This window comes from Aristolochia californica, unplaced genomic scaffold, assembly GCF_029961685.1.
Source record: "Aristolochia californica isolate CCGP_79_NKW_82.1479 unplaced genomic scaffold, dmAriCali1.0.hap1 SCAF_15, whole genome shotgun sequence".
Taxonomy (NCBI): Eukaryota; Viridiplantae; Streptophyta; class Magnoliopsida; order Piperales; family Aristolochiaceae; genus Aristolochia; species Aristolochia californica.
This window is the reverse complement of record NW_027181826.1, coordinates 20,441,207-20,454,089: the sequence shown is the minus strand read 5'-3', so window position 1 is coordinate 20,454,089 and position 12,883 is coordinate 20,441,207. Positions and strand designations below refer to the sequence as shown.

The following is a 12,883-nucleotide window of genomic DNA, read 5'->3' as shown; positions in this document are numbered from 1 at the left end:
ATGATTCGCAAAATAGGTAGGAAACAATTTTCCCCCGTTTTTTCTTGAACGAATGAAATGGTGTAATCTCACTTCAATTCAAGTCTTTCTACATTAACGCTATTTTTTAATGAACTAAGTAATGCGAGGGGAATTCACTCCATTTCATTGTGGACTAACCCCTCCTTAGAGTCCAATGCTTCAAAGACTTCAACTTCGTTTCCAACTCACTAACCCATCCATTTCCTTCTTTAGGTATTTAGGGGTGTAAACTAATGAGTATTTCTACTTATTCCAATACCTATTTAAGCTGCAACAAAAGAAGATTGGATTTAACTGGTAAATAAATGGATGAAATAAAATTTCTCATAAATTTATAACGAAAATTAGAATGTTCAAAAAGTGTTGAAAAGTAAATTTAGAAGAGTCTTATATAACTCTTATAGTAAGAAGTCTCACAAAGCCAAAATTAATATGATGGAGTTTTACTGGAGTCTCATAAAAGGAGATCTCATATAAGAGTCTCAGTTAAAGGTATTTTAGTTATGTTAATCTTTTATTTATGTTCAATTGTTCTAGGACTATCTTTACTATTTAACTTTGGGTATATATAGGATAAGGGTAATTTAATTGTAATTAGGTTCTACTTGTTTCCTCTATTATAAATAGAGACTCATTGTACTCAAATTACAATAAGTCAGTGATTTTTTTTCTTTTTTCCATAAATTCAACATAAAGCAAGTAATATTAATAAAAAAATATTTAATATATATAAAGATTAAACAAAATGGGGTGAGTCAATCTCACCTCTCTTGCATTGGAGGCCTTTTTTTTGCTTTAATCCTTATAAAAAGAGAATGTTGAAAGGGGCATGGAGTCTTCCCCTCTACAGGGTGACTCAAGGAAGGTCTCATCCCATTTTTTTTTATTCTTATTGACCTTTATTTCAAGTATTTGAATAAAAGGGGAAGCATAATGTATTCCCCATATTAGCTAGTGTGCTTCTTCTATTATAAGGTTTTAGAAGGATAGCACTGAGTTGACACATCTCAGATTATCGAGGAGTGAGTCAGTCATCAGATTTTGATTAAGTCACCAAGTCATGATTTTCTAACCTTGAAAATAATTGATTTTTTTATTTTTCTTATTTTCTTAAAAGGTAATAAAATATAGAGCTAAAGGAAATTATTTAAAATATCTAAAAAACGTTAATTTTTTTAAAAATATTTAAAGTACAACTTCAATATAAATTCTAAATTTATTTCATGAAATTCCATGTAAATTTATAAAATTTTCGGTAATTTTTTGTTTTTTTTACTATGTGGTAACTCATTATTAACCACAGTGTTGCGACACAGGCCAGAATAAAAAAAAGAGGCAAGATTGACTCTAATCCTAATCTACATTCTCGAGTCAACTCAACTGAATTGTAAGTTAACTCAGTGAGTTGAGACAATGATAGATGCAGACCGCACGGCCAATTAGGTAACCATACAAAAAACAAAAAAAATCCTAGGTCAATTCGGTTCGGTTGGGTTCCTACGCCGCAAACCGCAGGTTCATTATTTTGTTTTTTGCCGGAATTTGGTAAATCAAATTTTCCTACCAGTGGTCCTGCGGGACCACGAAAAGATCGTAGTCAACTCATTTCAGGATGCGTTCCCGCTCACGGGCGGCAAAATTTAACTAAGAACCAGGGTTATGCCACCCGCATCAGAGACCTGACTCGAACCGGGTGATATGATATCCGGTTAGCTCACTCCAAGTACTTGGGGCGGTTCGAGGGGAGGAGTAAGAGAACTGCTGGAAAATAGTAGGCGTGGGCACGGTTGGATTTTAAGGGGACCCGAAAACTTGGGTTGGGATTTGTAATTTCGTTTTGTGGGTCGGGTCGGGGATGGTAGCGTTTATATATATAAATTTATATTTATTTTTATTTTTTAAATATTTTAAAGTTGGGATGATTTGAAGTCTTAACCTGTTCCGAGTTTGGTTCTAACCATCAAATTCGGGTCAACCCGTCTAATTCTTCAATTTAACTAGGCCCGATCTGAACCGACCCGCCTCTACCCATCTAACCGGTTGCTTTAACGCACCCTCTTCCACTGATTTGCCCAAATATAATCAGGGTGGCTCCATATGAAGTGGGACGGCGTCGGTCCACAATGGCTTGGCCCAAAGGTGGGCCCCGCTCTTAATGCACCAGTCCCGAAATGGAGATAGAAAGGGACTGTCTAATCTGATGGTAAGCTGGGAGGGAATATCGAAATGGAATAAAATTCTCTCCTTTTTCTCTGTTCTGGGTCATCTAATCTTCCCACACGGTCCAGTTGGATGAAAAACCGATGTACCTGTTGCTTTCTAACGCCATTGTTTAATGCAAATTTACCTTCTTTGATTGTTTATTCATTCATATTTTCATTAATTATTAGTGCATTTTTTGTTTTCCGGTTTGATATTTCGATTACTGTTTCTTCTCCAGATTCTCGGAATTGAGTACTAAAAGGAAATGAGCCGGCTGAAACCGAAGATCCCCACTCGGTTTTCTCGTCCTTTGACAGATGGGTTTTGCGTTTCATGCGTTTGCAGTGTGATGTTCTGTAGAGTAGTTGAAGGCTTGATGCAGAAACAGGGAACAGTAAAAGTGTCTGTCTTTTTTCTGCTGTTTTTTCATCATTTCCTGGTTGAAGTTATAAGTACCAGCTGTTTGCTCAGGGCAGATATTGGTGGGATATGCGTTTTAGTCTGGAAGTGAGTTTGGGAGTCCTTCTTTGTCCGGGTGATTCTAAAAGTGTTTGTTTCTGGCGTCTGATGCAATTCTTGATCCTTTGTGAACTTCATTGTGGAGGTTAGTTGAGGAAAAAAACACCAGAAGGCCTTTATTTTTCATTTATTTCATGATATCTGCGTTGCGCGGAATCTTCGGGTGGTTTTGTCGGCGGCTATTGATAAAGGTCTTTTGTCTTAGAGTTGGTTATTTTGGTGGTTAAGGATGAAATTAGGCGTTTCTGGGTCTTCTGGTGTGTGGGTGTTGCCCTCTTATGGGTGTTTGATTCTGTGACATTGCGGGGTTAGTTTTTCTCTGAGTTGGAACGAAATTCTTTCGTCTTTGGTGGTTTGGTTTCAGGAAATATTTTCTTGGTTTGTTCGTCAGCTGAAATATCTAATGCAGGGGCTGAATTTTTGTATGTTTTAGGACTTTTGGGGTGGTTTTGGAAGTGCGAATCCGGTCGCATTTCTAATGCGCTTGGGATTGTCTCCTCAGTTTCAGCTTGGTTGCCGGTGAAATTCCACGTCCTGCTTTCGACAGTTGTGACGTGCATTGCAGTTCATCTTGACTTAATCTCCGGTCTGATGTTCTCAGACAGAATCGTTAATCATGCTTTAAACTTAACGATACTGTTTGTCTTGTTTTTACCGACTTTGGTGTGTGTATGCCACCTATTTCGAGTGAGATGTTTTTCGGGATAATTTATCCGGGGATTAGCTCTTTCTCAAAACCCCATCGTCATTCTTGCTAAATTTTTCAAAGAAATGACTTGTATGAAGCTAGGATCGAAATCTGACGCATTTCAGCGGCAAGGGCAGGCCTGGTGTGTCCTCTCTCCTCATCTACTAATCTTTGCATGATGCTGGTTTTTTTATATTTGTGCTGTTCATACATTCTTCCCCTTATAGTATCAGAATAAAATCTTAGTCTAAGTATAGATCTGATTGACTACACTACGGGGAGACAGTAATTTGTTCCTTTGAAAAAAAAAAAGACATCTCTTTTTTCCTGTTAATTTTGTCTTTAGATAGTTTGAAATCAGGATTTGTTATGATTTTATTGCATAGTTTTTCTGCAGTATGTACAAGTCCCTGAAGATGGCAAACAAGAATTTGCAATTTGTGACTTCAGTTGTCCTCTGCTTCATGCTCATTTGCCATCTCATGAATTCACTTCTGGCTAAAATGACCGATTGTTACATCACTAATTCTAGTAGATGTTGCAATCATTTGGAAATACAGATCCTTAAATCTTCTCTCTCTCTCTCTCTCTGTGATGCTTCTTCTGTTTGGAACTTGTGCCACTGTTTGTGTAGAAAGTGAAGCAAATTTCCATGCATCGTCTGTGATGACAACTTTATAAATTTACACTGTTTTCCTTATTTTTTGGGGTATGTTCCTTTTCTTTCTTTCTTTTCTTTGAGTTTTAGACTTTTTTGAGGATAAGTATTTTGGTTGTTCCATACTTGTTTTGATGGTTAAATTGTGCTTCTATTCGTGCATTCTGTTTTCTTTATTATTCTTTTTTTAAATTTATTGCTTTCTTATACAGTAGACCTCAATTTCCACATTTTCTTCGAAGATTTGGTTTCAGGTCCTTCTTTTATTGTATATTTTGTTTCTATTGAAAATTTGCAGTTAGGCTGTACATGTATTTGCAGGGTCTTCACTCATCATGATTATGTGATTCATTTGCAGTTTAGGTCTGGCTGATCTTTCGTCTAATAAAGTTTTCCATCAAATCCATATAATGAAGTTCTCTAACATGGGCACCTTGATGAAATCTGCTTCCTGGGGTACACAGAATTGTTGCATTAGTAATATAAGCAGCTGCATTCTCTTTGTTAGATAATTTTGATGTTTTGAGTGGCCTTATTCATTGTGTAGGTTTTGTCCCATTGGTCTTCCAAGTGATGTTGTTGTGGAAGTTGGTGAAATGTCTTTTCATCTTCACAAGGTGTGTCCTTCTGCAATGATCTTCAAAGCTGGAACTATCAATCGTTGTTATTTTCTGTGTGTTGTTTCCAGGGTTCTGTGACCAGAATTCAGGACTTGACTTGGACCCAATGGAGTCTGGGTTAGTTCACCAGGTCTGGGTCTGGATTCAGCGTGATTCGGAGGGACTCTCAGACCAATAGGGGATGATGAGTTGGAGAACCATGGTTGTTTCTACCTTTCGGTAACCTAATCTTATTTTTTATGCTGTCGTGCAGCTTCTCTTGCTTTCCAGGAGAGGGCTCATACAAAGATTAATTGATGAAGGCTCTGGTGACGGAGAAGAGGGTTGTGTTATAAATCTTTCTGACATCCCTGGTGGAGCTGAAGCATTTGAACTAGTGGCAAAATTCTGTTATGGTGTTAAGCTAGAACTCACTGCTTCCAATGTTGTTTGCCTACGTTGTGCTGCTGAACATCTTCAAATGCAAGAAGAGTATGGAAAGGTCAATCTTATCTCACAATCAGAGGATTTCCTTAACCAAGTTGTTCTACGTAGTTGGAAAGATTCTATGAAGGCACTTCAAACATGTGAGGACCTGCTACCTTATGCTGAAGAATTGAATATCGTGAAGAGATGTATTGAGTCACTCGCTGTGAAAGCTTGTACAGATCCAAACCTATTTGGGTGGCCCATGTTGGCACAAGGGGCTGTGCAGAGTTCAGGTGGAATTGTCCTCCGGAATGGAATAAGCACAGGAACTAGACCAATAAATGCTAGTTCAGATTGGTGGTATGAAGATGTTTCTTCTTTAAGCCTTCCTCTCTATAAAAGGCTAATCTCTGTTATGGAATCACAGGGCATCAAGCAAGAGACCATAGCTGGGTCCCTAAGCCATTACGCTAAAAGATATCTTCCAGGCTTGAATAGGCGACATAGTCTAAGGGAATCAAGTGGCTGTCTGGTACCTGTAGTGTCCTCACTATCTGAAGAAGAGCAGAAACACCTGCTTGAGGAGATAGATAGCTTATTACCCATGCAAAAGGGAGTCACATCCACTAAGTTTCTATTTGGTTTACTTCGGACTGCCATGATTCTAAAAGCAAGTCAATCTTGCATATCAAACCTGGAGAGGAGAATAGGAATGCAGTTGGACCAGGCAGTGTTGGAAGATCTACTAATACCAAATTTCTCATACTCCATGGAAACACTCTATAATGTAGAATGTGTTCATCGGATTTTGGAACACTTTTTAGCCTTTGATCAAGGCACTGGTGGGGCCTCACCATGTTCTGTTGATGATGGGCAGTTGATGGGATTGTCTTCTTTGACTCCAATAATGATGGTAGCTAAGCTTATTGATGGTTACCTTGCAGAAGTTGCTCCAGATGTTAACTTGAAGTTACCAAAGTTTCAGTCACTGGCTGCAGCTGCCCCTGACTATGCTAGGCCTTTGGATGACAACCTTTATCGTGCAATTGACATATACTTGAAGGTATGCTACACATTCTTACCCTGTTTCCGGATACCCCACTGTATTGTTTAATGGGAAGGATTATTCTCTTTTATAAATATTTCTAAAACAAAAGCATATGAAGTTGTTTATCAAGCTCCCCAAATTTTCAACCAAGTGGCCTGCAGGCACTTGGAATAAAGAGAAAAAGAGTGGGAAGAGAAAGACTGAATATATTTATCCTGGTGTTAAAATATCTTCTTGAGAATGTCAATCAACAAATGCTGTGTCTTTTTCCAGCCGCATGTATTGGTTAAAGTCTCTCTTAATCTAAAATTCTCACTTTTGCGCTAATAACAACAGCCTGAGCTTCGATTGTAATTGTGGAAGCTTGCTGTCAAATCTTCTCTCCCATGGGGAATCAGAAAACGGAGGGTCCTTGTGAAATATTTTGAGCGAGTAGGATCTGAACACCCTTATACAACTGAACATCTGTGTTAGAGAAACTCAAGACAGTTGACACTGTTTAAAAGAATAGTAGTGTCTTCAGTTCATTTATTTTTTTCTTTAATACTCCACTTCTATACTCTTCAGGCACACCCATGGCTCACAGACTCTGAGAGAGAGTTACTTTGCCGTCTAATGGACTGCCAAAAACTCTCCTTAGAAGCCTGCACCCATGCAGCTCAAAATGAGAAGCTACCTCTCAGAGTGGTGGTTCAAGTCCTGTTCTTTGAACAACTCCTGTTGATAACTTCGATAGCTGGTTGCTTCCTTGTCTCTGACAACCTAGAGGGGTCTAGGCCACTGAGGAGTGCTTTCGCAGGGTCAAATGAAGGGGGGTGGACCTCAGCAGTTAGAGAAAACCAAGTTCTGAAAGTTGACATGGATAACATGAGAATGCATGTTTCAGAGCTAGAGAAGGAATGTTCAAACATGAGACAGGAGATAGAAAAGCTGGGGAAGGGAAGCAGTGCATGGAGCAGTGTATCAAAGAAATTTGGATTCAAGATTAAGTCACAGATGTGCAGTGCACAAGACGACTCAGTTAACGACCAGAACAGTGGAAAACTAAAGGTGGAGAGGTTGAAAGACGGACATGGGAAGCATAAGAAGAACTTGTCTGTTGATGGGTAAGGTAGATGTTCCTTTCTCAACCCGTGGTGATTCTGTTTGTATTTTTTATTTGTTTTTTCTTCTTTCCTCTCTCTAAATCGGGAACTGTTGATTCCATCTCCTTCATGGTTTGTGTCATTTTGCTTTGGTTTCTTTCAACCATTGAAGGGGATGTGAAAATATCTACACAGCTCCAGGCCTCATCATAACAGTAATGACAAAATTTGCACCTTGGGAACTCCTGTGCATTTCTTTCTGTAATCCTTATAGTAAAAATGGCAAATGGGTTGAGACTGCAGCTCTTGAATTAGACAACCGAGTGTTCAGCTCTTCACTCCCTGGGTTAGTAATTGTACTTAGAAGCATGAGTGTTATCCCTTCTCGACATTGAAGTTTCTGTGATATATTTCTTGCAACCCAAAATAAGTTTCTTCAAAAAATTTCAGTTCCTTTCAACTGCTCTGACAGTTCGAATGCAACCCTGATCAAGAAAAGGCGGACACACTTGTAAAATTTATTTTCTTGGGGTTAGAAGGTCTAGGGATGATCACCGGTTGGGTTAAAAAGAGATTTTGATTTGATCCGATTTTGATTTAAGGTAGGGATTTAGGGGTGGACATCGGACTCGGGTTTAACCGGAAACCTGATCCAACCTAGCTCAAAAACCCAATGATGGGTTTTAAATTTCAACCCTACTCAGATACGAAGGAAACCAATTCCTTAAAGGGTCTGTTCGGAACCTGACCATTATTATTCTAAAAAATAGTTAATAAAAAAGATAATTTAATTATTATTTAATTTTTACTAATTATTTTTGGAATAAAAATGATCTAATTGTTATTTTATTTTATTTTCTTTTCTTAACTATTGTTAAAAGATTTTTAAAAAATGACATGGAATATGCCATGTCATCAATTCAATGCCAAAGTGGCATTTGACGGATGACGTGTTCTGTTGAAATATGTGGATATTTTTTTTGGAGTGTGTACACTAATTTTAGATAGAACGAGTTCTTCTTCAAAACTCGAGTTGGATCGGGTCACCCTGAGTTCAGAGTTGTGATAGAGAGTCAAATCATTGACTGATTTTTTCCCCCTACCTAAACAGGGACCGGGGCAATTAAACCAGGTTGAACCAGTTGGTCTTGTTAGCTCAGCTCACGCTTTTCTTTGGTCAGCGGCCGTTTGCCATGAATTTCCTTTTTTAAACTCTTTTCTCCCCTCAGAGTCAAATTTCTCCTTTTGGAGCTCAGGACAATTACTTCAAATATTCTCCAATCGCTCACCTCGACTCCACAGACCAATCTCTCACCCGTCTCAGGAGATTCTCAAGTTTTCACTTTCTGTAGAATAAAATATTGCTGATTCTTCCGCCACGTAGAAGTTCTTATCCAGCTAGGATATTGTGGTTTATTTCATGAATACTTTTTGTTCACGTCGACGGATTCGGACGGGTTTGGAATTATCGTTTGATCAGCTTTGATTGTATCAAAGGTTCGTTTGATTCGATTTGTAGTTTAGTGGCTGTGCCGACCTGATGAAAAGCTTTCAGTGTCGTTTTTTATAGCTGCCTTGCGACGAGGAGAATGTATTTCAGTCGTGTTTAGCGTTTGAGCCGGAGGATTTCTGGTGTTTCTGATGTTAGATTGAGGTAATGGAGTAGTATCTGTACCAGAAAGAAGTTTATCCGATTGATTTTTTCTTCTCCGTTTCCTTTTTCGGCTTTTAGATGGATAAAAAGTCGCTGTACGTTGTGCTGAATTTCTCTACGTTTCTTGCTAAATCTGAACGACGAGCTTTTTGTTGAATCGTTGAGCGAAAAGTCAAATTTATGGTCAATCTCTCCTATCTGGTTTTGATTCTCAATGCTTCAGAATTGTCCGTCTTGATCTATCTGAATCTCGTGTTCGTGGATGATTTTTTCGTCTGCATGCATGATGCATCTTCCCTCTTGAAATGACTTTCAACGTGGAGAACCGGATCTTCCGCATTTCTCTCTTTGAAGTTCGAAGCATCTCTCCTTCGAACTCGGAGATTCTGATCTTGATCCTTCTAAATCGATTTTCATTTCTTGCAATTTGAAATCAACCTTCCTAATCGGTTTTCATTTATTGTGATTGGAATCAACCTGCCAAATCGATTCTGATCAGCGTTACTTTGTCAGATCAACTTTAATCTTTGTTGTCCGAATGAATCTTCTCAAGTTCTCTGTTTTTATACAGGATCCCACAGTAACATAGATAGTGATATTCCGACCGGCCAACGCTCGAATCTCGTCGATTTCTATCCCGACAAAAAAAAAAATGGGATCGGGAGACGGCGGGAGCACAGCCGTTAAGAGGCGATTCTGCTCATTCACGAAAGACGATTTCCTGCCGGAGCAGTCGTTCCAAAGCTGGGGTAACTACACGCAGGCGCTGAAGGAGACCTTCCCCCGGCTCAAGGATCGGGCACTGACGCGGTCGCTCGACGACACGGAGCTGAACGAGGTGCGAGCACGGAGCCAGCACGACATGAAGAAGAACCTCTCCTGGTGGGACCTTATATGGTTCGGCATTGGAGCGGTCATCGGTGCCGGAATATTCGTTTTGACGGGTATTGAGGCGAGGAATCAAGCTGGACCGGCTGTTGTCCTATCGTACGTCGTCTCCGGCATTTCCGCCATGCTCTCTGTCTTCTGCTACACCGAGTTCGCCGTCGAAATTCCAGTCGCAGGTACTTCCAGTTTTTCCCGTATTTAACTTTAAAAAAAAATTATTAAAAATTTATGAAATGTTTTTGGCATAAAATTTCTTCCCGATTCTTTGTCCTATCACATAAAAAACAAGTTTCTTTGTTTATCCCAAAATAGAAGGAAAATAGGCAAAAAAATAAATACAAGAAAATTAGAAAAATATTTTTCATTATTTTGTTTTCTTTCGAATGATAAAAATTACCAAGCTTCACAAACATAAATTGTTGGTTTTTCCAATCTTAAAATTGTAACTACCTGTTGTTCGATGTTCAAATTTAGGATAAAAAACGAAAGGGGTTCTTTTTTAGATACTAAAGAACAAACACTAATTCTTGTTGGAGGGATAACATCCAATATTTGTGCATAAATTGTTTAATATGGATTAGGAAAATAAAGTTAAGAACTAAGATCAAGTGGGTTGATCCAATATAAAAAATCATTTGGTGCGAATAGCCATTTCGTATGTTTTACACTAAATGATTTTTCGTAGTAGATGGACAATGTTAAGATCAACATAAGATTAAATATAGTACATAGTTTATTTTAATACTTATCCTAAGATAGACTTAATAGAAATAAACCAATTCAGATAAATTTCAAAGTTATTTTTCCATAATAGAAGTAAATCTTAAGTGAATACACACATTGCTTGAAAAGTTCACTTTTTTTTTGTTGGGTCAAATCGTCAATTTTTTAAATGCTTACGGAGGGACCTAATTGACTTTATTAAAAGTGCAGATACTTTATTAAAAGGTTACTTAGAATCTTAACCCTAGTTTGATAAAAGTTTAATTAACTTTTATCTTCTTCCTTCGAAACATTTAATATTGAATTCATTTGATAAAAGTTTAATTAATTTTTATCTTCTTCCTTCAAAACATTTAATATTGAAATCAGTTGCGCTAAAACTTCGAGGTTTGAATTCAAGACCTACCTTGCTCTGATACCATATTAAAACCAGTTGCGCTAAAACCTCGAGGTAATAGTGAAGGCGTAACATAAATATAAGAGAGATCGGCCAGGTCGATATTAAATTCTCAATATTTAAAACTCATTATAAGTAATATTCGAAATTAGATTACAACAAAAATCTTCAAAAACTATTGTTTACGTTGTACGCGGTCGGGGATGTCATGGTAAATCATCGCTTTCAGTTTGCCAGAAGAAAATCGCATTGCTTAGAACGCAGTTTACAGCCAACATCGAGAAAAATCTGATAATTTTCTGACCAGGTGGTTCGTTCGCCTACCTCCGGGTGGAGCTCGGGGATTTTGTGGCATTCATCGCCGCCGGAAACATCCTTCTCGAGTATGTCATCGGTGGCGCCGCCGTGGCTCGGTCGTGGACCTACTACTTCGCCACCCTTCTCAACCACGACCCGGAAGACTTCCTCATTATCGCCCACCGCCTCTCCGATGACTACAACCATCTCGACCCCATTGCCGTCGTCGTCATCTGCGTCATCTGCGTGCTCGCCATCTATTCAACCAAAGGCAGCTCCCGTTTCAACTACGTTGCCTCCATCATTCACGTCGCCGTCATTATCTTCATCATCATCGCCGGCCTCACCCAGGCCGATACCGCCAACTACGCCCCTTTCTCCCCTTTTGGCGCCCGCGGTGTCTTCAAGGCCTCTGCTGTTCTCTTCTTCGCTTATGTTGGCTTCGACGCTGTTTCCACCATGGCTGAAGAGACGAAGAACCCCGCCCGCGACATCCCCATCGGTCTCGTCGGTTCCATGACCGTCACCACATTGGCGTATTGCCTTCTCGCAGTGACACTCTGCCTGATGCAGTCGTACAAGCAGATCGATGAGAATGCTCCTTTTTCGGTGGCGTTCCAGGCGGTGGGAATGGATTGGGCGAAGTACATTGTTGCATTTGGAGCTCTGAAAGGGATGACCACAGTTCTGCTGGTGAGCGCGGTGGGTCAAGCCAGGTACCTCACCCACATCGCCCGCACCCATATGGTCCCGCCGTGCTTAGCTTATGTGCATGGTAAGACCGGGACACCCATCTACGCCACCATGGTGATGCTTGCAGCCACAGCCGTTGTCGCCTTCTTCACGAAACTCAACTTCCTTTCCAATCTCCTTTCCATCGCCACCCTCTTCATCTTCATGCTCGTGGCCGTCGCCTTGCTGGTCCGCCGCTATTACGTGAGCGGAACCACTTCGACCGCGGATCGTAACAAATTGATCATCTGCATCGTTCTCATCCTTAGCTCCTCCATCGCCACCGCCACCTATTGGGGCATCAGCAGCGGCTGGATCTGCTACGTGATCACGGTCCCCATCTGGTTTGGCGCGACGTTGGCACTGAAACTGTTCGTACCCCAGGCGAGGAACCCAAGGCTGTGGGGAGTACCACTGGTGCCATGGCTCCCCTCTGCATCAATCGCCATCAATATCTTCTTGCTCGGATCCATCGACAGCAAGTCTTTCATGAGATTCGGTGTGTGGACAGTGGTGTTGCTCGTCTACTACCTTTTTCTGGGGCTCCATGCTTCTTACGATACAGCAAAGAGTGGAGGGGACAAGACTGCCAAGCTGAGCAAATTGGAGGAAGGAAATGAAGCGGTAGTACCAGTTTCCGGTGAGGGAGAGGACCGCTCGGCTGCTCATCCGGAGGATAGCAAAGCTTCCGGTACCTAAGTCTTCCACAGAGAAAAAGCGATGCAATTTAGAGTTACGTGGCTGTGAGTGATTGTATAAAGGTAACCTGTGTGAATTGAAACAATAGATTACGTAATTATCTTTGAAAGTGTTAATTTAGAGATCAGGAATGGATGTGTAGTAGCTTGTACAGTGACAGGAGTGATGATTACAATGACAAAACGCGAAAATATATCAATTATAAACTGCTTCAATTCTACCTTGAATTCAATTCTGTCAACCT

At 40.0% G+C, this 12,883-nt stretch overlaps 2 protein-coding genes across 4 annotated transcripts; both read left to right on the top strand.

Annotated features, from left to right (window-relative positions):
* Positions 1 to 2,404: 2,404 nt before the first annotated feature.
* LOC137952110 (BTB/POZ domain-containing protein At1g30440-like) lies at positions 2,405 to 7,565 on the top strand. Of its 3 annotated transcripts, none has more exons than XM_068799179.1 (5): positions 2,405 to 2,827; positions 3,176 to 3,572; positions 4,636 to 4,705; positions 4,962 to 6,179; positions 6,732 to 7,565. In XM_068799179.1, exons 2-5 carry the CDS (start codon positions 3,514 to 3,516, stop codon positions 7,272 to 7,274), a joined length of 1,890 nt encoding a protein of 629 aa, XP_068655280.1. In that variant the 5' UTR covers positions 2,405 to 2,827; positions 3,176 to 3,513; the 3' UTR covers positions 7,275 to 7,565. The 3 variants fall into 3 exon arrangements, with proteins under 3 accessions (XP_068655280.1, XP_068655279.1, XP_068655281.1); XM_068799178.1 differs by having other exon boundaries at positions 2,405 to 3,049; XM_068799180.1 differs by lacking the exon at positions 3,176 to 3,572 and adding an exon at positions 4,447 to 4,544 and having other exon boundaries at positions 2,406 to 2,827.
* Positions 7,566 to 9,555: 1,990 nt separating this feature from the next.
* On the top strand, positions 9,556 to 12,639 carry LOC137951212 (cationic amino acid transporter 1-like). The gene is made up of 2 exons (XM_068797798.1): positions 9,556 to 9,967; positions 11,219 to 12,639. Exons 1-2 carry the CDS (start codon positions 9,556 to 9,558, stop codon positions 12,637 to 12,639), a joined length of 1,833 nt encoding a protein of 610 aa, XP_068653899.1.
* Positions 12,640 to 12,883: the final 244 nt, after the last annotated feature.

Coding starts and splice junctions, on each gene's coding strand:
- LOC137952110 (XM_068799179.1), top strand. CDS start 3,514: ATGACTTGTATGAAGCTAGGATCGAAATCTGACGCATTTCAGCGGCAA. Junction 3,573..4,635: donor CAGCGGCAAGGGCAGGCCTG/GTGTGTCCTCTC, acceptor TTCATTGTGTAG/GTTTTGTCCCATTGGTCTTC. Junction 4,706..4,961: donor TGTCTTTTCATCTTCACAAG/GTGTGTCCTTCT, acceptor GCTGTCGTGCAG/CTTCTCTTGCTTTCCAGGAG.
- LOC137951212 (XM_068797798.1), top strand. CDS start 9,556: ATGGGATCGGGAGACGGCGGGAGCACAGCCGTTAAGAGGCGATTCTGC. Junction 9,968..11,218: donor CGTCGAAATTCCAGTCGCAG/GTACTTCCAGTT, acceptor TTTTCTGACCAG/GTGGTTCGTTCGCCTACCTC.